The sequence below is a fragment of the Oreochromis aureus genome, linkage group 11 (genome assembly GCF_013358895.1).
Source record: "Oreochromis aureus strain Israel breed Guangdong linkage group 11, ZZ_aureus, whole genome shotgun sequence".
In the NCBI taxonomy this organism is placed as follows: domain Eukaryota; kingdom Metazoa; phylum Chordata; class Actinopteri; order Cichliformes; family Cichlidae; genus Oreochromis; species Oreochromis aureus.
Window position 1 is genome coordinate 20120539 of NC_052952.1, and position 25157 is coordinate 20145695.

Sequence of the window (25157 nt, forward strand, 5' to 3'; positions counted from 1 at the left end):
AGTTTTTTATAGATTTTAGGGTGGCTCGAGATTTTTGCACAGTACTTAATATAATATAATATAATATAATATAATATAATATAATATAATATAATAAAAAGAAGTATAAATAGAGAATTGTGTTAAATAGTTGTGATTTTCTGGTCGGTTGCACAAGCTCTTATTTTGAAAGTTCCAACAGGAAGATCCTAGCGTGACTTATCACAGTTTTCGGGCCCCTCCTTCAGTGGAGCATCGTCTGTACCCCTCACAGACAGACGGACGTAGACAGCTGGTCGTTCCCTGGCGCACCGGAGCCGTGGACAGCTCACGGGGACCAGCCACGGACTCAAGCCCGGGGATGGCGTCGCTCGGCGTGGGTCTCCATCCCGTCCGCAAGCGCGGTGCAGGCAGGAGTGCCGTGGTGGAGAGGAAAAACCTGCTGACCGTGTGCAGGTGGGAACCCCTCATGCTCCTCAGTGCTTTAACGACAGGGAGGACGAAACAGAGTCTGCAGCTGAATTCATGATGGCAGATAATTTAATTTCAGAGTCAGGTGCATGCATTTATTAAAGGTTGGCTTTTAAGGTTGCAGGATTACAGCCCTGCTCCATCCTTCAGTTACACTATGAGCTAATGTACATACAGAGCTGAGGAAGGGAAAGTCACTGACTGTCTGCTGGGTGGGTTTAAAAACAGAGATGATCTCAGGTCTGTTATGATGATGCTTATTTTGCACAGCAGGATAATTACATTTTTCCTCATCCGTCCACCCACCCCAGCTTTACAAGCCTTCCTTAAACATTCATGCCATCACATTTCAGCTCACTCCAGTGGAGAGTTAAAGCCAGAAATCTAGAAATAACCCCCCAAATACATTTTTTGACACACACAAAAAAAGTTTACATTTTTCTTTGGATTTTTGTTACCCGTATACACACAAATGAACCTTCCCAGACATTTTATTTAGCAGCATTTTCAGTTAAAACTCTTACACATGAAACCAATTCCCTCAAAACATTTATAAGCGAATAGATGTTGAATGTGGGGGGAATATGAGAGCGATCGATGCCGAGGTGTGCACACATGTCACCGGTCAGGTTCTCCTCCTGTCTCTGCCAGCTTTAGTGAAAAACACCCCGCTCCAGGTATTGATTTGTGGTCCTTTTTTGGTTTTGCTGGCAGATGTCAGTTACCGACTGATAGTCCCTGTGGTGTTTTTGAGGCAGAGGGAAGAGAAGATGCGGAGGTGTCTGTATTTTGGCACCAAGGGAGCGTAACGACTCCGAAAACAAACTGATAAAAATGCTGTCAGCTCAGCCTTGTTTTGATAGCTGGCGAACAAATCCAGTTACAAAATGACTAACAGTGTTTTGAAGCTTCAGGAGTGTCGGGTGCGGCGGCAGACCTTCTGATATTGGTCACTTGAAAGGAAGGTAATTGGACACAGGTGCTCATACTTTCCCAGCTCTTCCTGCCTCCGCTACAGCCATTATCTCACTGATTGGCACAAAGAGAGGAGAGAAAACAGAGAAATCCTGAACAAAAGATGCCAATAATGGATTAATCGTGGGTTTTCAAGCAGAAATGATACAGATACAGATTTGGCTTCAGTGACTGTTGTTTGCAGAAAATGAGCAATTTGAATGTTAAATTGGGCTCGTTGTTGCGTTTTCCATTTTTCTGACAAAACAATCAAATCAAGAGAGGAAGACGGCAGACTAATGAACTGTACTCCTAAAATGATATACATTTAGATAAATGTATCTATATAAACACAGTAAATGTAGTCATGTAAATGTAAAGTAAAAATGTTATGCATGTACAGATAAATCAGTGAAATCTCTCTATTTTAGATGCTCTGCTGTCTTCAACATGATAACAAATTACTCAGCAGTCTCTCTTTTTTTCTCCCGCTGCAGTAGATGAGTAAACGGTGAGGGTCACAGCAAATAAAGGAAAGTAAACAGAGATCACCGACAGCCTGCTGGCTTCAGTGTTTGCCCTGAGACCGTAAACGCCAGCTTTATATTTGTTTATGCTGTCACTCGAGTTTTACCTGTTACACTTACCAGTATAGTTAAAACACAGACTCATCGTTGTAAGTACTTAGAGCAGAATCCATCCATTCATTTTCTCATGCTTATCCAAGTCAGGGTCATCGGTGGGTTGAGCAAATGCCAGTTGTTGTAGGGTGAGAGGGCTTCTTCACCCTGGACGGGTTGGCAGTCTGTCGCAGGGCTAACACATAGACACAGATAAACATTCCTACCTCACCGTCCCTCCCTGAGTCTGGTTCTGCTGGAGGTTTCTTCCTGTTAAAAGGGAGTTTTTCCTTCCCACTCCCAAAAGGTTGATTCCATTGATCTGGATGTAGCGTTTTCAGTGGGAGAAACGTTTCGTCTCTCATCCAAGTGACTTCTTGACTGAAGAAGTCTTTCCCCAACCTTATAAACAGGATGGGGAAAAACCATTGATTAATGATCAGTGGGCTTTTATCAGTGGTTGTTGATCACTGGTCATGACAATTTGCATATTAATGATCAAGGAAATGACCTCCCAGCCCATTGTTCCTTCAGTGATGCTAGTTTCAGTCATTGTGCAAATGTCCTGTTTCTAAGGTTTGGGAAACCCGCAGTCAGCTGAGACTGAAGAAGTCACTTGGATGAGTGACAAAACGTTTCTCCCACTAAAAAACGCTACGTCCAGATGAACAGAATCAACCTTGTGGGATTTACTTACCTGGATGATTGAGCATGCATCAAGAATGTCCTTCTCACTGTTGCCAAGTGCTTGCTCAAAAGGGGTCATTTGATTGTTGGGGTTACTCTCTATTGTTGGAGGGTCTCCACATTACATTATAAGCACTTTGAGGTGTCGGTTGTTTTGATTTGGTGCTATATAAATAAAGTTGAATTGAATGAATCTTTTCTGCATGTCTTTGGACTGGGAGATGAAGCCAGATAGAGGCATGGGGAGAAAATGCAAACTCCACACAGAAAGGTACCGGCCACCGGTGGGTTTAAAGTACTAGCACCTCAGAGCAAGAGGGTCCTGCTCTGAGGTGCTAGTACTAATCACTGTGCTGCCAGCTTAAAACAGAAATGGGGAAAAAATTAAAATGATCCCTGTTCCCAAATGATGTGTGTGGACGCACTGTGGGCTTGCCAGAGGCTCTGCATGGTTGATATCTTTGTGATTTTTTGTTTTAAACACATGTGCACAGAGTCATGGTAAAAGAGTGGCAAACAAGCAGGTTTGTGTTCTAGGGGCTTGGAAACGCTGTTAAAATGGTGAACAAGCAAGACGGCGGTGTTTGCATGCTGGTATAGAGACAGACACAAAGAATCAGAAATAATTGTGGTTTCTACAAACTACAGAAAGCTCAGCAAAAGAGAGATGAAGCTGTGCTTTCTAAGAATCTGTATGGTCATGTATCTGACCACACGGTTTCCTGAATGAAGATGAATGCTTGATTTACAGTCATGTGAAATATTAAGTACACCGCTACAGTTTTCATAGGAATTAAGAAGGTAAGTAACAGCCAGGTGCTGATAATCAAATTTACTTAATTGATCATTAGGAAGTGTGAGGATCTCTGTGAAAGCAGATGTTTTGGCATTTTGCTGGTCTGGAGTATTTAGGTGTGTTAGTGCAATAACTCGATCGTCCCAGGAGTGAATGTCCCAGTTAATTCACTGACTCTACTCTTAACTTGTTAACTTCAAGACAATGCAATTAGAAAAAGATTGAACAAGTATAGTTTGTTTAGAAGGGTTGCAGGCTTTTTCCTGCAAGACTTCTGGATAAAATGTCCTGAGGAGAGACCAGACTGAAGTGGAGATTTTTTTTTTACCATTTTTGGGTTTGCGTCATAACAACTGTGAAGCACGGTGGTGGAGGGGTGATGGTTTGGGCTTGTTTTGCAGCCACAGTACCTGAGCTCCTTGTAGTCTTTGACATGACCACAAAAAGTCAAAACTGGCTCCTGTGATCAATCACAGCAGCAAATCTGCAACAGAACGGCTTAAAAACAAAAAGAATCAAGGTGCTGAAATGGCCCGGTGAAAGTCCAGACTTCAACCTGACAGAAATGCTGTGGTGGGACCTTAGGAGAGCTGTGCATAAATGAATACTGGTAAACCTCAGTGAAGCAAAGCAACATAGTAAGGAAGCCTGGGCCAAAAATCTTCTGTGAGACACTGACAGCATCATACAGAAAATGATTATTAAGCTATTGCTGATAAAAGTTATTGTACAAAGTTAGTGAATCACGGAGTGTACTCAGATGTTCACGTTTAACTTTCTGATCATTACAGAAGAAGTGATAATTAATGAGCTGTCACATCATGAGAAACTTTTCTAAGTCACAAAGATTGGCAACAAAATACAGTCGACATCGGTTATTGTTGTAAGTCGCCTAGAAACAAGAGTCTCACGACTTCATCTAGTTTAGCATCAATACCGTGTGACTGACTTCAGCGACACGTCAGTTAAAGTTTAAACACCCCTGTGTGTGTGTGTGTGTGTGTGTGTGTGTGTGTGTGTGTGTGTGTGTGTGTGTGTGTGTGTGTGAACATTTAGATTTTCTGCTGTTGACTGGAAGTCTACATTGAAAGTTTTTTCAGGTGGCAGTTACACCTGACAGGATAAGCGCTGCACAGAGAGGAAATTGTGTCTGGCCTTTTGTGATCTGGGCTGTTGATTTATTTTTTTTTTCCCCCATGGTGTCTGAAAGTTAAAGTACGTGATGTGTGATTAATTTAAGGCTTTTACTGCTGGAAATCCGTCAGTTTTTAACCCGCTTTCACACTTGGTGATCACCCTGCTGCTAAGCAACGGCAGGGAGAAAGAGAGGCAGGGTGCGATATGAAGTTAGATTACACACACACCGGCCAGTTTCATAAAGCACACGCACACAGTGACACATCGCGGCTTTCTCTATTAACTTTCCTTCCTGCGTAATCAGTTGCAATGAAATTAGGCAGAGTCGGTAGACTGTCATAGTGGGCTGCACATCATGGCTGGTTTCATCAGAGGGGATTAATCAAAGGCCTCGTTACAAGTGCTGAGGCCATGTGTTTATTTTCTCTGCCTTGTAATTGGCAAATGTTAAGTGTGGTGGTTAATTACGATTTGTTTGTTCTCGTGGGCTTTTGAGATACTGTGTTAACGAGTCCCGAGCTCTGGACTAGATCACTGCAGACGCCTCGTCTGTTGGCGTTTATCCTCGTCTTGGACGGCGTTCGGCAACAAGAAAAGTGTTTTGCCACTGTGGCTGTTTGGACGTCGGTGTGGAAAAGTGGGAATTCATATCTCACGCGTAAACCTCAGTGGTAAAAAGCAGAGACTGACACATCCTAACTTTAAGCACTTAATTGTTTAAGATTCAAAAAACAAGTGTGACATAAAGCAGCTATTGTTCTCCCCCATCTGGTAAGTGAACTTTACCTTCAAAGACTCTTCCTGGACGTTTCAATGCAAGCCTTTCCTCTACATTTACAGTCACGTAGCTCTCCTTCTGGAGCCGAGTCTGTTTATACAGGCAATATTGGTGCAGTGTCCCTTTAAAACACAGACCCAGTGATTGATTTTGATACCCGTGTATCTGCTTTTTATGTTCAGGTTTTCAGTGAAGACTCTGCTGGACCGCTCCTGTTTCGAGACCATAGATGACTCATCTCCAGAGTTCATTAACTTTGTTTCCATCGTGGAGCACATCCTCAGCCATCGACTCAAAGGTAACAGAGCGGCGCAGCTGTAAAAGCCTGCACACATTAGCAGAATTAGATGTAATTTTGCCTTTATTTGATGAGCTGATGGGAGAGATACATGATGTGTAGCGGAGGATACCTCAACCTCTTGTGTGCTTCAATCTGCAAATATACATTCAGGTTTGTTTAGATGTGAGCAACTCAGTTTTAATTTACCAGGTAAGTATCAAGTATCAACAGTATTTGGGCCTCTTTTTGTTAGCGGCGCCATCTCCAAGACATGCATCATATCAGGATGTCACATGAGACCTACTGTGATGCCCTAACAAAAAAGACAGGAGGATATACAAGATTAGAAATGAAGACATCAGAGAGCTCAGGTGGAGAGAGTGAGAGAGGCCAGGCTTGGATGGTTTGGACGTGTGCAGTGGGGGGATAGTGGGTACAAAGGATGTTGAAGATGGAGATGCCAGGCAGAAGGAAAAGAGGAGAACCTCAGAGAAGATTCATGGATGAGGGTGAGGAAAATGGAAATACGTCACTGGTTTGTAAATAGAAAGAAGAAAAATGTGTGGCGAGATGCTCCGTAAGTTTGACTGTGTGTGTGCATATGAACTAATATGAGCAAGCTTAAACGCGCTTGAGTGTGTGTGTCCTATATGTCTGTGTGCGTGATCGCGCTGTGTGAATGAGTAGAAATAGAGGGTGTTGTTTGTGACTGTTCAGGGAAACAGGTGATCGATGCAGTGAAAGAAAGGAGAAGGAAGAAAACCCAGGAAAAGGGTGGGCGGGAGGGATGAAAAAGAAAGAAAAGAAAAAAGAAAACATTGTAATTAACGCATTAATGGAGAATTATGGGGTTTTATCTGCTATGACATCACATTGAATTAGCAAATTGATATTAATAACTTAAACAGATTAGTTATGCAAGAGAGGGAGAAAGCAGAAAAAAAATGCAGCAGGCTCTTATCTGGAGTGAAGTTAACACAGCCACAGAGTGGTGCCGGGGTCTGTCCGTCCACGTAGAGCCGGTCCCTGGCAGTGACAGCGTGGGAGCCCTTCTGAATGAAGCCGCCTCGGACTGGGAACAGGACCTTGGTCGTTGACGCTGAAGTCCTTTCAGCTCCCTGTCGCGACTCTTCACCTGCTCCCTCTGCTTGAAATGGCAGAATTTGGCCACAATAGGGCGTGGACTCCCGGCCCCGATCTCTTAGCCCTGATACGATGGACTCTTTCGAAGGTGATGTCCTCCGGCAGCTTCAGGTGGGTTTTAATGAAGCTTTTCACCGTTGCTTCCGTGTCCTCTCCAGCAGATTCTGGGATACCAGAAAACAGAAAAACATCTTTCATGCTACGGGCTTGTAGATCAATAACAGTCTCTTTTATTTTTTTATTTTCTATGTTTAAGCTTGTTCACATTTTCGGTAAGACACTTGACCGAGTCCCGTAGCGTGGCATTTTCAGCAGCGAGCCTTTCCACTTGCTGCTGGCTGAACTCAGGGATTCTCTCAGGGATTTAAATTCCCGGTGTAAAATCTCTGCCAGGGACAGCCTCACATCAAAGCTGGACAATCGCTTATTGATTGACTCCAGGATGTCAGTAAAGTCTTTGCCGACAGGCGATGTTGTGCCAGGGAAGTCTACTGGGCAACTTCTTTTCGATGACGGGATCTCATTTTTGGCCGGGGTCTTCTTCATTACTATACCCTTAAAGTACCGGCTGATGTAATCTTGGAGAGCGTCTAAACTCTCCCCGCTGTCCTCCAGGGTGTTGGAAATGATTAAGCAGACGTGGTTAGTTATTTGACAATTGATTAATATATTTGGTATAATTGAAGCTTGAAAAATTGTTTGTTAAATTCTAAGCTACCCGTCACTTCCGTCACTTACCTGAAGCTTCCTGGGATGGGGACAGTCCTCTTGCAGCAGTTGGGCTGTGATACAGCTTTAACTCCGGGATCAAACCATGAAATTCTCAATGTGCTGTCTTCTTGTGAGAATCGGAGGAACCCAGAACTTCCATTTTTTCCTTTTCTTCTTTAGAAACATCAGGACCTGCTCATCATGACTTAATTCTGACTTCATTTTAAAAACAATTTTCCGTAAAACCGCAATACTTTAAGTGTGTATCTACGTTACACAACACGTTTGAATTTTGTGTCATTTTTTTGGCAGCACGCTCAGTGTTTAACGGCCTTAACTCGTGCTGTCAGAGTTCATCAACGTCAGCTCTGTCTGCTCCTCCTCACCTTCAGCTTTTCTTGACGTCCCAGAGCAGAAACAGGATTGTTAAATATAACTGGAAATCTTCTTTTGACTGTGGCGGTCATTCAGTATGAATGCACATGCATGCTCATACAAATGCTTGTTTCTTTCTTTTTCTTTTCTTTTTTTCCTCTCAGGTCAGATGTCTTGGTTCGGCTACGAGACTCCTCGGAGTTTCTGGGATTACATAAAAGCTGCCTGCAGTAAAGTACCTCATAACTGTATCCGAAGCATTGAGAGCATGGAAAATGTGCGATCATCGAGAGCGAAGGTAATAATAAAACTGTCTATTGATCTGATTTGATTATTCTGAAGCACTATTTTTCAGAAAATTATAATTTTTTTGAACAACATATTTGATTTAGGAAAACTGCAGGATAGAAGGCAAAGTCAACGTATCCAGACCTGCAGCACACACAATGCTGAATCAGTGCATCATCATTTGCTCTGCTTTCCATTGTCCTCTTGGGAAAAGAACAAAGGGCAAACTTGTGATGGAGAGCAAACAGCCGCATGGTTAACGGCCACGTATTTTACAGGCACATTTAGACGTGTAGCTGTTTTTTAATTCAAATATCAGAAGCTTCCACTAACAGCTTTATGTCACCTGTTTGTCTCTGCAGGGCAGGGCGTGGATCAGAGTCGTCCTGATGGAGAAAAGACTTTCAGAGTACATCACATTTGCACTGAGAGACTTCCGAACCAGCAGGTCTAAACAAACAGTCACTCTCAATCCAGTTATAGTTGTGTTAATGAAAGCTGTAACCTACGTACTCAGTCTTTGCCCACTACTCCACGTTTGTATAGACAGTGAGTCTTACTGATGTGTGTTGGCCGCAGGAGGTTTTATGAGGACGGAGCGATCATGCTGGGAGAGGAAGCTGGGCTGTTAGCCGACACGCTCATCGGACTCAACACCATCGACTTCAGGTACTCGTCCAGATGTTCTGAAATAAGAAACATGTTGCCAGAAAACTCAAAACTGCTAAAATAATCAGTACAGTGGATTTGTTGCAGTCTGACACGTATCCTGAAGGGTTTTTATTAGTTTATTTATTTTTGCATTTTGAAAAATAGGATGATCCTAAATTATATCTATAAATGTATGAAACATTTTACCAGTGAGTGTCTCCCCCTGGGAATGTTAAAGTATTGGAGATGTAGGTGGCCAGCCGCAGCTACAGTTGTGGTCAGATGGAGGGATTTGTGTTTCTGCTTTCTATTAGAAAACACATTTTCATATATTTAACGAGTCATCCAACCAAAGGACCAGTGAAGTTACGCCATGGCCAAGTCTTTGTTGTCCGTCTGTCCACAGTTCACATAAATCGCTATTGATCCTACGGTATTCGTCTTAATTTGATCAAACTTATACACAGTGATCACCTAAAGCACGGGTGTCAAACTCCAGTCCTTGAAGGCCGATGTCCTGAAACTTTTCCATGTGTCCCTGCTGTGACAGACCTGAATAAATATAATAGGTCATTAGCAAGACTCTATAGAAGTTCATTTTTCCAAACATTTACATTTACTTAAATTTACTTGAGTATGATTGGGGGTTGCCTCCTCAGCATGCAGTCAAGTTCTATACAATGGGGACGCATTTAAAAGTTTCAGGACATTGGCCCTGGAGGACAGGAGTTTGACACCCCTGACCTAAAGGGTCTTCAGCCAGACTGTGCTTGAGGGCTAGATGGATTTGCCACACGTGTTGCATACCACTTGCATCCTGTTAGGTGGTAAAGATCATCATCTATTGGTCACTTTCATGGATGAGTGGCCCTGTTATGTTAAGATCAGTAACCTGGTTAATGGTAAATGGCCTGTACTTGTATAGCGCTTTACTTAGTCCCTAAGGACCCCAAAGCGCTTTACACTACATTCAGTCATCCACCCATTCACACACAGGTAAGCTACATTGTAGCCACAGCCACCCTGGGTCGCACTGACAGAGGCGAGGCTGCCGGACACTGGCGCCGCCGGGCCCTCTGACCACCACCAGTAGGCAACGGGTGAAGTGTCTTGCCCAAGGACACAACGACCGAGACTGTCCGAGCCGGGGCTCGAACCGGCAACCTTCCGATTACAAGACGAACTGCCAACTCTTGAGCCACGATCGCCCCATGTTAATGTTGTATACATACACATATTTTCCTGCTTTTGTGGCTATTGTTACTGATGACCATGTAGTCATAAGATTTCTGAGCAGTTTCATTTGGTTCTAAACTAGATTCATTTGTCCTGTATATGAGTGTTTGCTGACCTGCGGTTTGTGTTGGATTATAAGACGACAGACCAACAACATCACTGGCGTTCTGATCATCTAATCTACTGTCCTACATACGCCAAGAGGGATCAAACAGAAGTACAGTGCTGTCCACAAGTTTTGAGCCACCACTCATTAATAGACCTTCCGAAAGCCTGAAAAACTACTTCTCAAGACGACTTTGAAAATAACAAGAAAGTGTTTTGTTTTGAAGCAAAAAATAGAAAGAAATAAGGGTGGCTCAAGAGTTTTGCACAGTATCGTTTCATTATTTACTCTAAAACCTTTAGAGTAAATAATACTGCAGTGACATGATACCACATGCTGTGAATGTTTTTGTGTTTGCAGTGCTTCTTCTGAAAAATTATTTATGTTTTGTTTTTCTTTTAAAATTATAACTAAATTAAACCATTATATGGTTTTAAACGTTTTAAATTTGGCTTCATTATTCCTGATAAAATTAGAGCTGCTTTGGAGAGTAAACTGTTATCTGCTCCTGATGAAGGGGCTGCTGATTGAAGAGTGCAGTTCAGGTGACAGATGCAAAGAAGTTGAGCTGTGAAACACTTCATCATCAGAAACCTGAGAGACATCAGAAGAAGGAAAGGATGAGGGTGGACACTACTGAAGCTCTGACTAACATGCCATCTAAATTAAAGTGCTGCATTTCAAACGGTCACAGACAGACCCAGCTTTAATGTTTCATCTTGTTCTGTCTCAAGCTTCTGTCTGAAAGGTGAGGGTCTGGATGGCAGCTGCCCTGCTGTGATTGACTACACGCCTTACTTGAAGTTCACTCAGAGGTATGAGATCAAATAATTCACATCACACGGTCCGTCTCTGGTGTAGTGTGTATTTTATTAGTGTCTGAGCACTGATGGTGTTGAGCTTAAAAGGCTTGAAACTTCATGAAACATGGCACGCGTATCCATCGTGGTAAAAAAAGAAATTTGTTGAAAGTTTTTATGTGGCGCTACACTTCCCCATACAAAAGCCATAAAATGCATAAAGTAGCCCCGGTGCTGCGTTTCACCTGTATTTATGAAACTTTGTATCCTGTATTGTCCTAGGATGTACCAAAATTTTACCATAAGCAGACAGGAAGTTGTGATTTTTGCACAATTCTTGCAGTTTCTTAGTGTCACACTTGAATAAACCCTTCCTAGAGATTGAATTAGATCAGTGGTGTCAAACATAAGGCCCAAGAACCAGAATTGGCCCAGTTGAAACTAGAATCCAGCCCTCTGGACGGTTTTGGAAAATGTGAATGAAGGCATTTTAACTTTTAAGCGTGTTTTACATTTTATAAAGACTTCCCCAATGTCTCTTTATATTACACCAGAGTAATTAAGTAACAGATAAACGGGTGGGATAGAGAAAACATTTCTGTTTTTATCCACTATAGAAATTTATTTTGCAAAGCTTTTGAGTTTTTGTTGAAGGGCGTCTCTGTCTAGTGGCTTTGCCTTTGGATGTACAGCTCCAAAATGCTTGTACTCCCTTGAACTCATGCCCTCATCAACCATTTTGGTTTTGAGATTCAGTTTTGGTGCCTTTTTTGCAAGTTGTACTCCTGTCAGAGACTTAATCTGATCAACTGGTCAATTTAATCTAATGATCTTGAGTTGTGCTGAAATGTGAAGGTTTTTAGTTTAGATTGAACTCATGCTTGCTGAGAGTTTAGGCCTGGAGACATCTGTGTGCTAATACTGAGTCACCCTCACGGCACCACCGAGTGGTAACAGCATCGTGTAAAAACACCTCTGGTATACATGATATTTTCATTGTGGATTCAACACAGTATACAGCAGTGTTCTTATAATTAGTGTTTTCCAACACCCTCTAGTGGGCACAGGAAGTGATGGATTCGTGCTCCTGGGAATACCACAACCACAGCACGTCTCAACAGGCAGGAGGTGTGAAGGCTTGAAGCTTTTGATTTTAGCCTGTTAGCAAGATACGGAGGTGATTTAGAGAAAACCTCCTCCTTTCACTGTAAACAGTGTCTGGCTCTACTGACGTCTGATTTACACTCCTCACAGATCATTTATGTGATACTAGTCTTTTCTGTAGCTGCTGATCTTCGTGCCACTGCTCAGCAACATTTTTGCTCTCTACTTGAAATCATTCACCTCACCTGAGCTGATCACACAGCTAAAACAGAGTGGAGAAACCCTAAACAGTGCCACATGAGTAATATAGCACATTTTTCTATATTGTATCATGAAGTCCTCAACAGTTTAAATGCACAGACTGTTTGTGTGCAGGGTGAATAATGAGTGAAGTGGTCTTACCACAATTTACTCACCAGTATCGACAAATCTTGCTAAACTCACTTGTCATTAGGCTTTAGATTGTATTGCTTTTGCAGGAATTTATATCATATTATATTCATGACAGTGACATGACCTGTTACTACCTGAAAATAAAGGTTAGTGTGAATATGACCTTAAATGATTAAATTATGCAACGCAGGTGTGGTACATTTCAATAAATGGCAGCATGCATTTCCCATTTTTATAACAAAATCTGAAGAAATGAGGGGTGTCTCAAGGCTTTTGCACGGTACTGTATGCGAGCTGTGTACTAATCGGGTACGCACTTTTGTCCTGTGCAGCGCAGACAGCATCAGCAGTGACGAGGAGGAGATGAGGACTCTGGGGAGCAGCGGCAGTGAGAGCAGCACACCCGACAAAACAGCCACGGCTGCCTCCATCTTTACTGAGCAGAGCAACCTGGTCAGCAAGTGCAAACGCTTCGAGCAGAAGTATCGCATGGCACTGGAACAAAAGGTAGCATCAGTGGGAGTTTCATACTAGTGTTAATTTGCGATGACGGCGCAGGAAGGCAGTAAATGCCAGTGTGACATTTTCCTTGGTATTTGCATGATAATTAGGAGTTTGGGTTTGTTTTTATTTTCTGACACAAACAAATTCAGCTTTATGTTATATCTTCATTGTGGCTCCTTGCTGTGGTTGTTCCTGCTTCAGGGTTCTTGTTTGTAGTGAAAAGCAGGACATTCAGATGTGCATGTGCAGCAGATTAATAAACCTGATGTGTGTTTGTTTGCCTCAGGGCTACCTGGAAGAGCTTGTCCGTCTACGAGAAGCCCAGCTGTCGGAGGCTGTGTCCCAAAACAAAGCCCTTCAGCAGAGCCTGGCAGACACACACCTCTCCCACACACTGGAGAAAGAACAGCTTGAGTATATCATATTGGAACTACAGGACCAATTGTGAGTCCATTCTGGTGTGTGTTTTTTGTCAGTGTTGGGTGGAAAGGTCTGCAGTTGCTCCAACTGTGAGTTTGACATTCAAGACACAGCAAGTAGCCTGAAGGTTGCAGGTGGTTTGTTTGTTACTGAATCTATTGCAGTCAGCGCTACTTCAGTCAAACGGCATCAGCTTTCCATTAATATTTTGAGACAACCGAGTGCCACGTGGGGGCACTCTGGCAGTAGCCCGTGGGTATGTGGAATGATTAGCTGAGCTAATGAGAAAAACCAGAAATGACAGTTTAATTACAAAATTTTGTGGAGCTCAATAGGCGTGAGCAGAGAAGCATCACGGTCTTTGGGTCTTTGACTCCAGCCTACATTCTCTCGCCACATGATGCCGGGAAATGTCGTGCACCAGGAGGAACCCAGGACCCCCTGCATCAGCGAAGGATCTGAAAATGGGTTCAAAGATTTCCTCAAGATACCTAATGGTATTTAGGGTGTTGTTGCCTAGCCTGTAGAGGTCTGTTCATCCACCCATGGATATATCTCTCCACACCATAACTGACCCACCACCAAACTGGTCAATGCTGAACGATGTTACAGGCACCATAATGTTCTCCACGGCTTCTCCAGAACCTTTCACGTCTGTCACATGTGCTTAGGGGGGACCTGTTCTCATCTGTGACTGCAAATTGGGCTCTATAATGCTGTTGTGGACACCCTCATGAAGTCTGCTTCTGTTTGTTTGGTCAGAGACATTCATATCAGTGTCCTGCTGGAAGCTATTGTGTAGCTATTGCCAGTGCTCCTCTTGTTCCTCCTTGCACAAAGAAGCAGATACCGCTCCTGCTGATGGTTTAAGAACCTTCATTTATTAACACCAAAGCAGCTGAAATTGATTAACAATTCCCTCTGCTATTTAACTGACCACAGCAATATCCCAAAAGTTTAATCAACTTGATGCTATACTCATGATACAAAGTCATGATACAAAGTTTTTGAGGATTGTATATTCTGTTTCTTCCTTTGTTCCTTCTTTAACAATGACTTCTTGACAGCCAACCTTCCACTGAGGCTATTCCTCATAAGGCTTCAGTGAACAATAGATGGATCTAAAGGGGCAGATGTGTCCCTAAAGACACATCTGCCCCTTTAGGGGTGGCTGTAGCTCAGGGGTGGCTGTAGCTCAGGAGGTAGAGCAGGTCACCTATTAATCGGAAGGTTGGTGGTTCGATCCTTGGCTCCTCCAGTCTGCATGTCAAGTATCCTTGGGCAAGATACTAACCCCAAGTTGCTCTCCGATGCATCCATCGGAGTATGAATGTGTGTGAATGTAGTTAGAAAAAGCACTAAGTACAGATAAAGTGCTTGTGTGAATGGGTGTGATTGGGTGAATGTGATATGTTGTATAGAGCGCTTTGAGTACTCCGGGAGAGTAGAAAAGCGCTATATAAGAATCAGTCCATTTACCATTTACATGACTTTCAGATCTTGTTCATCTTCTATACATAGTTTAAAAAAAATCCTGATTCTTCTTCTGTTGTTCTCCATTTGTCCAGTTTCATGTAATTTTTTAAGGACACACTACACAGTACTGTATCTGGAAGAAAAAACACCCATAAAGATTATTCTCTAACATTTTTTTTCCATTGTCAAAGAAACTGGTTTTAGTAGAGACAGTGTGCCGGTACTGTGGCCCAGGCCTAAATATGTCAAAATGTTTCCTGTGGGAAAATGACTTTTCCACTCGCACCACATCCTGGCAACTGATTGATGAGTTTAATTTCCTTTACTATTGTTTGTTTATGTTCCTCTTGAAATGAAAGGATAGCAGCACTGATAATCTCTTAACTTTCCATCGTTTTCGTGATCAGGGCAAAATTGACATATATTATTACATATAAGCAGGCTGACATGTTAGGCTGACGTGGTGACGATTGTAAATTGTACAGTTTCCCGCAAGATTAATTTACAGTTCTTTTTAGTGTTGGTGTTAAAGGTATCACGAGATTGATTTAAAATGTATTTCAATTATTTAGACTTTAAAATTTTTTAAAGAGGATTGTGACATTTGAATAAATATTACTTACTTTGTCTTGTGTTTTCAGAACAGTGCTTAAGAACAACGACTTGCGATCTAGACAAGAGTTAACAGCTCATCTGACCAATCAGTGGCCATCTCCCGATGCCATGGATGCCAATGCTGTTGCCTTGGATACACTGCTGTACAGGAAGACTACAGGACAGTGGGAGGAGTATGTACAAAGTCCTTGTAAAAGAAAATCTTCAGCCTACAAGCATTTATTTGGACAGTTATTTTGAAGTGTTTTCTGTATTTGCTTTTATTTTTATTGAATACCAAGATATACTGCAAAGCAGGGTGTCAAACATAAGGCCCAGGGGCCAGAATTGGCCCAGGAAAGGCTCCTCCAAGGCTCACTGGATGGCTTTGGAAAACGTGAAGGAGGACATGTATTTTTTAGTTTTCTTACAGCTTTTACCTACGATAAAGACCTCCCCCATTGCCATTCATACATAACCAAAGTAATTAAGTAAAAGAAAAATAACTAAATGACAGAAAAGTTCCTCTTCTTGTACTATCAATTATAAAAAATTCTGCTTTTTGTTTTATTTTTACAATGGGTCCACTTAAAAAAAAAAAAGCTACTAGAAACTTTTATGAAACTTAAATGTTTATCTATTAATATTGACACGTTTCTTTCATTTACTACAGCAGAAATTCTTTATCATGTAGAAAACTGAAAAAGAAGTTGAAATTGCACTTTTTTAAATATTTGTTAACGCAACCCATCTGGAGCACAGAATGGACAAACTTCAGACAAACTGCCCGAAATGCGTTGACAGAGACATTCCAGGGATTTTGAGACAGTCTGCGCTCCAGATAAGTTAGTTGTTAATCATGTTAGTCATGATGACGAGTAACCCCCCACACGGACTAATCTGCGTTAATTTGCCAATTTTGACGCGTTAACGCTGACAGCACTAATATTTAAACATCTTTACAGATATTCAAGTTTTGCTGGTTTAGTCAACTTAAGATCAAAGTGGGATGTATATGGCCCACGATGTCAAAAGGCATCCAGACAATGCAGATGTCTGCAAGGCCAATAGTACAATACCCTATGGTATGCAAACCAAAACAGTAAATATTTATTATTCAAACTTTTGGGTTCAGATCAAAACAAAGTTTAAACAGCCAGCAGGTGGAGCCTCTGTCCTCACGAAGGAACAAGTTAATTATATCTGCTGTCATTGACATCAGTCAGGTCCAGGAACTTTAAAAATAAGCAAGAAGTGAAACAGAAACAAAGCGTTTCAAGGTCTGATGTGCTGAGTGTTCATGGATGCTCTTCTGCATACCTTGGTTCTAACAAGTGGTTATTTGAGCTACGGTTGCCTTCCTATCAGCTTCAAGGAGTCTGGCCGTTCTCCTCTTTCAACAGGTCATCTTGACCATGGATAAATTTGCTGAGTAGCTTACTTGTGATTGGCTACTTGGGTATTTGTATCAGAATCAGAATACTTTATTGATCCCTAGGGGAAATTATTATTATTATTATTATTGTTAATGAACAGGTGAACAGCTGTTCCTAATAAAGTGTCTGACTGTATATAGAACATTGTCTTTACACAATTTGAGTCTGTTGTTACATTTGAAGTTTGTACACGAACTTTTGTCTTGCCCTAAATCACCAACACAGTGTATTTAAATGGCTTTTGTCTCACGAAGTACTCGAAGTACTGCCATCAAAAACTCATTCAACTGATTCAGTTTCTGTTCCTATCAGCATCAATTATACTGTGTGGCCTTTATTGATCTTTGTCCATTCATTGCAGGAAGAGTTTCCAGAGTTTGGAGCAGCTCTCTGCAGACATGAGCATTTCCCAGAATTCTCTCGAACCGTCCCACACGCTGAGTCTGGAGGCCAGGTCGGCCAACTCAAAGTGGACTCACCAAGGTATGTCTGCACCTGGCAGCAAGCACTGCTGTCTGCGAAGCTCTCCATCGCTGGTGTGAACATTTACTGTATGTCTTGTCATCCAGGCAAAGAAGAAACTCCTTCTCTAAGAGGTCTGTGTGGCTCCCTGACCTCAGTCGCCAGCTACAAGTCTCTGGCAAGCCTGAGGTCGAATGAGTGTTTGGCCAGTCCTACAACGGAGGTCAGCAGCCCAGGTTTCACTCCTTCATAGGGAATGAAGAGCTAAAAACGCCTTCTGGGCAGGGCCAGATAATCCAGGAACTTGGATTGTTGGAAATTGTTTGTAGAGGTTTATGTTCTGTATGTGGAACTTGAGGATCTGGTGTAGCATGACTTAACCAGCTCCATCAGTCTGAATGACGTCTTAATAATGTTCCACACCGATGAAATGACAGAGGATCTTCAAATGGAACTTCATCAGTATATGTTCAGTGTTTTGTTTTGTTTGTTCTTTTATCTGTGGAGCATTGTTGATTTCTGTTTTATGAAGTATTAGTCTGAATTATGTCACTTTACAGCCCAGAGGGGACAGGGAAAAGGCCGCGCCTCTCTTAGGCTCTAGAGATTATACCATACTGAAAATGCTGACTGTAGGTCAGAGGCCTGAGGGGAAAAATGATAGACTACAAACCAGAGTGTCACTGAATTGTTTTCTGTTGATAAAGGGATTTATTCATATTTTCGGTTCTGTTGGTGGTGCCATAAATCACTCTTTTGTTCTATTTGTGATGGTTAATGTGCCTCTGTTTTGTCTCAGTACGTCATCAGTTTGGGATGAGGCAGTCTTTGTTGTCAGGTGTAGATGTTTTTCTTGTTTTTCATCAGCCTTATGTTGCCACTGTTGTGTATCATGCAGTATCACGTGGTTTTGTTCTCAGGTAAGGATCACTATGAGTAATAACCACCCCAAATTTCTGGGTTTTATTTTAAAGTTGAGCTTTATTCCCTTTAATTATTAAAATGCAGTATTTCACTGTAATGGCTGGTTACCGTGGATAGATCATTGTTTAAAGTCTGTGTTGGGATTCAGTATGAATATAATTTGTATTGTTGGTAACTAAGCCGTGTACCTCAACACTAAACTCATTACTTTTTGCCTTCACCTCGTTCCAGCGGTCGTTTGCACAGACATACAGCAGATGTTTTTATCTTGTTATTCTTTATTTGAATAAACTCCACGGAAACACTGACAACTTGATGGTGACATTTGAGTTTCTTGTCAACAGCAACAGGTGTGAGGAAAAGGTAATCGGGTATAGAAAATGACATTTTCATATAGAACAATCTGAATACCGCTATTTTATTTACACTCACGCTGTAGTGGCACCCTACTGTGCAAAATCAAGGAGACGCTTTAGGGGTTCTCACAACATAGAGGAGTGAAATAGAGACAAATCTTATGTCTCTAATTTAAGGAGTTCAGGCACAGAACACATGATCTCAGTGAGATACATGGAAAATATATTACTAATAAAAAGTCTTTCTTTGATATACTAGCTCCTAAACACGTCTGAAATTAACAAGGTGTAGATGAAAAATATTTCTTTCCAACTTCACACAGAATCTACTGCATTCAACAAAAATGTAAAAATAAATAATATGAATAAATTCATATCAATTCTGATCAGCTTTAATATTTTACAGTGCAGGAAGACAGTTGGTTTTTTAAACCCCATTTCTGCTAATGTTTTAAATTTGGCAACATTAACTTTATCATGCTAAAGGTCTGCACCGCAAAATGAAACATCTGGCTCATCCAGATAACTTTAGGAGGAACACTGCAACTTCTTGATTGACTTGCACTATGAAAGGAGAATATGGATTCACCTGAATGAATTAACTGCTCAGGCCCCAATAAATTTATCTAAAAAAATACCATCCTTTCCTTGATCTCATGGAGCTCGTTGTGCGGACAGTGAAATCTCTATATACAAACAGACAAGGAGTCCTAAAGCCCCGAGGCTACTTGTTCACCTTATATACACGTCTTAATTACTGTTAAAGTATAATTTAACATCATTTCAACCCCTGACTTTGCTCAATAACCTCAAGTTAAATCTAAGTGGTTTGACAGTACAATCCTCAGGTGCGGTCTAGCAGTAGTTGTCGTGGCATGCGTTGTTCTTCCAAGGGAAATCTGTCAGGGGTTGGTCTGCAGTGGTCCATGTGTCCTCTCTTTGTTGTGTTTCTGGAAAAAGGCCTTTCCAAACTCATAAGTGCTGATCATGATGGCACAGGCTGGAGCCACTTTTATCAGCCTGGGGAGAAAACCTGATAGAGAAACAACAGGTATGAGAAGAGTTTATATACAGTTTAAACAGAATGTACGCACTCTTTCAGTAATAAGGTTTCATGTATCAGGACATGAAAATAATCGGGCCCTTAGCAAGTCTTAAAATGAGGTAAATACAACCTTAAGATGAACTATAAGGATATATATGTATGTATTTAAGCTAAAGGAGAGAAGCAGGGTGAAAAAGTAAGCACACACTTAAACTCCTAATTTCTATGGAAGCTGTAAGTAGCAGCCAAGTGCTACTAATCAAATGAAGTTTTTCAACTGATCAATAAGTGTGAGCACCTCTAAAAGACCAGTTGGTCTCAAGTATTCACGTATGTTCGCACAGTGTCAATGAAAAAGCTGCTTCTCTCTCTAAAAAGAGAGAGGAGGCAGCATGACTTGCATGCATCAGAAAAAACCGCAAGACAGACGAGACCAAACTGGACATGTTTGGCTATAATGCATAATCCCATATCCGGCCAAAAATCACAAACAGCATGTCAGCACAACTGTGTCATAGTGACTGTCGAGCACAGTGGTGGGGAGGTCATGATGAGGGCTTGTTTTGCAGCCACAGAACCTGAGCACCTGCAATCATTAAATCAACCATGAAATCCTGTGTATACCACAATGTTCTTGAGTCACATCTGTTCTTAGCTGAAATGGGATCATGCAACAGGACGACTGAACCTAAGAACAGCAGCAAGTCCAGACCGCAAACTGACTGAAATGTGGTGGCGCGACCCGAACAGAGCTGTGCATAAGCAAATGTTCTCATTTAATGGAAACAGCATTGTAAAGAAGAGTGGTCCAAAATGTTTTTAAAGTCATACAGGAAATTATTACTTCATGTTACAGCTGCTAAAGGTGTTTCTACAAGTTACTAAACGGTAATATGCTATGTATGTAATATGCTGTTAATCTGAGGTTGTATTTACCAAATGTAAAGGTTGGCAAGAAATGAAAAACTTTCATCATGTCCTGAAACGTAACGCTTTAGATTTGAAAGAGGGTGCAGGTTGTTTTTACAGCGAGTGTTCGTGACTACCTCAGACTCACCACTCACTGAGTCACAGGTCAGAGACTTACCTGCAAACAGCCCTCTAAACCCGTCCTCTGCCACAATCCTGCACATCACACAGAAGGTGGAGGAGGCCTGACCTGGCACTGCAAACACAAGAGCACCAATTAGCAACAAACAGCATCATCCAACCAAAAACAGAGCACAAGAGATGTGGGTTTAACAATAAAGGGCAGCAGCTTTGCCTCACATATTCCATCACATCCTTACAGATGAGCTGAGAAATATCTTCATCACGTTTGATGTTTACACCGAGTGGTGCACACTGGCTTAATGGTGTTTTTAAGGAGCACATGCAAGAAGGCCTGTTCCTCACTCAGCAGTCTTTAAAGGGCAAGGCTTTGAAAAGAGGAGTGGGGTCTGAAACAGGAGAGAAGGGGGCGTCTACAAACAGCTGGAGCAGCCATCACCATCATCCACAGAGGAGGAAGCACACACTTGAGGCACTTATTCATGTTGCTTATCAGCACTGAGAAGGTTTAAGTGCTCTACAGGGCTTGACTTGTGACGCTCGTCGACTGTCACATGAAAGTGTTGTGGCCTCTTAACGGAATGAGGAAGCCTTTTTGATGAGAAGTAAAATGTTTTAAAGCTCATTGTTGCTTTTATTTAACTGCAGACTTGGATTATTTACCATGACAACACAAATATGAGCATAAAGCATCAACATAACCTCCCCAGGCAGCTGCAGATGTACATTTACAATCTTCAGAAGCTTTAATAAAAAAAAAAAAAATTAAGCATAATTACAGTTCTTTGCTTGCAGCTCTCCAAGTTCCACCTGTCTTCTTGTTTTGACGACATCAAAAGGCAAAGTTACAATAGATGCAATCTGAAAGAAATGACAAAAATGAAATAAGAAATGATACGCTGTAGTTTACTTCTGTTTGTTCGCTATCAGATATGTTTATCTGCAGGCTGGAAGTTGAATTCTGTGCAGTTTTAGATGAAAAATTTACTTACAGATCCTGAAACAGCTCCGGATACAAAGGTGATGGTCAGCGTGGGTTCTGTGATGTTAGACAAGCCACACAGCCAACTCTTGCCCATCTCGTAGTTGTACCAGTACATGGCCGAGAAGGGAACGTCTCGGAGAAGCGTGGGCCCCAAACCCCTCCACAGGGACAGCCAGCCCTCTTTGGCCACTGCTGAACGGATGCACTGGGTCAGCTCCCTGTACGACTGCTTCTGAGACTGCAGTTTAGTGCGGATCAACTCCAGAGGACTGATCACCGTCACCGAACCCACTTTCACACAGAGGAGGAAGACAAAGCAGGGCATGAAGTGTTATGAGCCTCTTTTTTCTACTTTAATAATCACTTACAGGCCTGTGAGTTAGACTAAAAATAACATTCGCATTTTCTAGATGAAATCTAGCTTGTGGGATAAAATCAGGAAGTCGAGGCCACGGTGCAGAAGGTAAGGGTGGTTGGCCTTGAAACCCCAAACATTATTAAAATGCTAATGTCTGTTATTAGGCATTATATGGGCATTATTGTCAATATATGGCATATTTCAGTGGCAGTAGGACAGCAGTCAGCTCACCTCTAGCAGTAGCTCCTGCAAGGAGAGGAGCCACCTGAGCATAGTCTCCCATCCTGACCCTCAGTGCTGCACAGAGCTGGTCGTAACATGTGAAGTAGATCACTGTGGCTGGGACTGCCATCACACTAGAGAAGGCACATAACAGAAAGTACATAAATCATGCCTTCCTTATAAAATTTTCTAAGCACGTAAAAGACAGCCACAAAAATGCATCTAAATTTAAGAAAGTTCTGTTTAATGACGCATAACATAATTAAATATTTGGTTACGATCATTGAAGAAATTCATAGTGAGCCACCTCAGAGTAAATACCACATCAAAGGAAAACACTGTTAATGACAGCATCCGCTGTAATCACTACTGACCCACCACAGCTCAGTTTTAAAAGGAGGGCAGGCACGCAATCAGGAAATAGACTTCACACTCACAGTGTTGGAGGCAGACCGCTCCATAATGACCTGATTCCCTCATGCCGCACTATGTTGACAAATGCATCCTGCAGAGATTCAGAGTTAGGAGTCAGTGAAGGATGATGTGCTCTGTGGCACTCAGAGGTTTTGTACTACAACAGCTCAACTTTATACAAGGAAAAGTTCTATCAGTCACTAAAGCTAAGCTTAATGTGTCAGACTGCTAACTTTAAAACATTATACGGAACAAGAAGCTCACTCTCTGGACAGTATTTACTTTTAAGGGAACATAATTGGATTTTGTATATATTCATTTTGTTTTCTGTTTCCTTTTTAAATGTACTTTAAATGTTGACACTAGACACCACACTTGTCACAGATTCTACGTTATAAGGCTTTTGTCAATTTTCGACCATTAAATCATTAAGTTGACCTTGAAGACCAAGGTCAACTTAACGAAGCAAGGCTTAATGAAGCAAGGCTATCGGACAACTAACAGACCTAACAGACAGAACGACATACAAACGATACCAAAAACATGGCGGGAGGTAATTATAGTGGTAAACTGTAATGTGGATGTAAAATTTTACCAGCGTGCCGCTGAAGTGACCCGGAGCTTTGTACCAGGCCTTGGAATTCCCATTTTCACAAATACATATGTGGTCCATAAGTCCATTGCAGTAGACAAAGCATTTGCCTGAAAAATATTAACATTAACATTTAATACAGTGACGTCAAACGCAGGCCGCCTGGCTGTTCAGGTCAGCAAAATGCGAACATTTCAGTAAAGTTGTTACTGGCTAAACCAATTATTGAGTAAAATTCACTGCTGTTTCTAGTGTGGTAATGTAAAGCCAGCAGTACAACAAGGGCATGAAAATGTATGGAGATATAAAAGCAGTTTTGGAGCTTTGGATGTTTGATTGCAGGTATTTAAACTCATCCACCTTCACTGTTACATCATCTCCCTTTCATTCTCACACATGTATTCTGGCTTTCATGGCTCCATCTCTCCAGGCTCTCTTCTAGCTGCTCCCTAATCCCACTCCTGATTCATATAGGTTATAAAGTTCATAAAGTGACATTTTATACTGCCCCTTAACTAAAATTAGTTTGACTCCCCTGGTTTAGTATATAATGGAGCCACAATAAACATAAAGACAGATCAAATGCTAAAACACAGGGACAAAAGAACCTTTTTTAAGGGCCTCATATGGTTTCTACCTCTGTAATACTTCCAAAAAGTCTGCTATGGAAATGGGTTGATCTTTATTACTACTTTAATAATGCTTCTTTTTGCATGCACAGTATCATGGTCTGATATATGTAACAGAATTTAAAATAAAAAAAAAAAGTCAGTCAACATAGTGTAAATTCATTTCACCTTTGGGAAAGGGAATTTTCTGTGCTTGTAGCCTGATCTTCACAACATCCAGAGGTGTGACTGTAAAAAAAGCAACTCAACATGAGTGCCTGTGTTCAGGATGTTTGTCACAATTTTCATTTAATCAGAGAACAAACAAAGCAGCAGTTCAGGAAACTTCTCCAAACCTCCGATTGATCAAAATAATTTTATAACACAATAACAAGTTGTACCTCATAAACCACCAGCTGAGTGTTAGTTAATAAACAAAGGCATGTTTTTTGTAATGTAATAAGCTGAAGAGTAGGTGCCTCACCAAACAGCGACGTAAGGATGGCGCCGGAGCAGGACGCCACCATCTGTTGGAGGGGAGTAATGGCGCCGCTGGCAGGAGGAGCAGGACTTTCATTATTCATCCTGTCTTCATTAAAAAACAAACAAACAGACAAACATTTGATTGCTTTTAATACGCCTCCTATTTAATATTCACACAATAAATCATGACAAGGCTACGATCCCTAAAAAATTACATGACAGGTCTCTGGCTAACTTTAGCAAGCTAACTAGCACAGCTAACTCCTTACCTACTAAAGTCAGTCAGAATCAGCGACGTCTTTCGTGAACACGCACATCCCTCTCGGGGTTTATAGCTATCCTACTACTACGCCAGTTCCTGCTGTCCTAAAGTCTTTGAAAGCATAAACACGTGTGAAATTGCAGCAGGGTAGTTCCTGACGCAAACAGCGCGTGATGACATAATTTAAATTTCAGCTGAGCACATACCTTGACTTTAATAATTGTATTTATTTTTGTAACTTCAGATAAAATGACACTAAACGTGCATGTATACTACATTAAAGTTATTGTAAATGACAAAACTGATATAATTGTCTTCGTATAATTTACTTTAGTTTGATAATAGTGGGGAAACAACACATCCAAGTATCAAGAATATGTTTACGTATTTTTTGCGTTGCCAGGTTTGGAGAGTATTCCGTTTGATATCAACACCTCTGTTTTTGAAGCTATCGATA

General features: G+C 41.5%; 2 protein-coding genes across 4 annotated transcripts; one reads left to right on the forward strand and one right to left on the reverse strand.

Moving 5' to 3' along the window:
* Nucleotides 1-192: 192 nt before the first annotated feature.
* Nucleotides 193-18711, forward strand: rundc3b (RUN domain containing 3b). The gene is made up of 11 exons (XM_039619926.1): nucleotides 193-435; nucleotides 5605-5720; nucleotides 8096-8229; nucleotides 8582-8667; nucleotides 8799-8888; nucleotides 10947-11027; nucleotides 12842-13016; nucleotides 13300-13457; nucleotides 15551-15697; nucleotides 17301-17422; nucleotides 17509-18711. The coding sequence occupies exons 1-11, from the start codon at nucleotides 341-343 to the stop codon at nucleotides 17652-17654; spliced, it is 1350 nt and encodes a 449-aa protein (XP_039475860.1). The 5' UTR covers nucleotides 193-340; the 3' UTR covers nucleotides 17655-18711.
* Nucleotides 18712-18722: 11 nt separating this feature from the next.
* Nucleotides 18723-24903, reverse strand: slc25a40 (solute carrier family 25 member 40). 3 transcript variants are annotated; one of them, XM_031734039.2, is made up of 10 exons: nucleotides 24712-24903; nucleotides 24440-24544; nucleotides 24145-24204; nucleotides 23351-23457; nucleotides 22779-22846; nucleotides 22351-22475; nucleotides 21769-22052; nucleotides 21556-21637; nucleotides 20814-20891; nucleotides 18723-19714 (listed from the first exon to the last, which is right to left on the reverse strand). In XM_031734039.2, exons 2-10 carry the CDS (start codon nucleotides 24537-24539, stop codon nucleotides 19584-19586), a joined length of 1035 nt encoding a protein of 344 aa, XP_031589899.1. In that variant the 5' UTR covers nucleotides 24540-24544; nucleotides 24712-24903; the 3' UTR covers nucleotides 18723-19583. The 3 variants fall into 3 exon arrangements, with proteins under 3 accessions (XP_031589899.1, XP_031589898.1, XP_031589897.1); XM_031734038.2 differs by having other exon boundaries at nucleotides 24440-24540; nucleotides 24708-24903; XM_031734037.2 differs by having other exon boundaries at nucleotides 24708-24902.
* Between the last annotated feature and the right edge of the window lie 254 nt (nucleotides 24904-25157).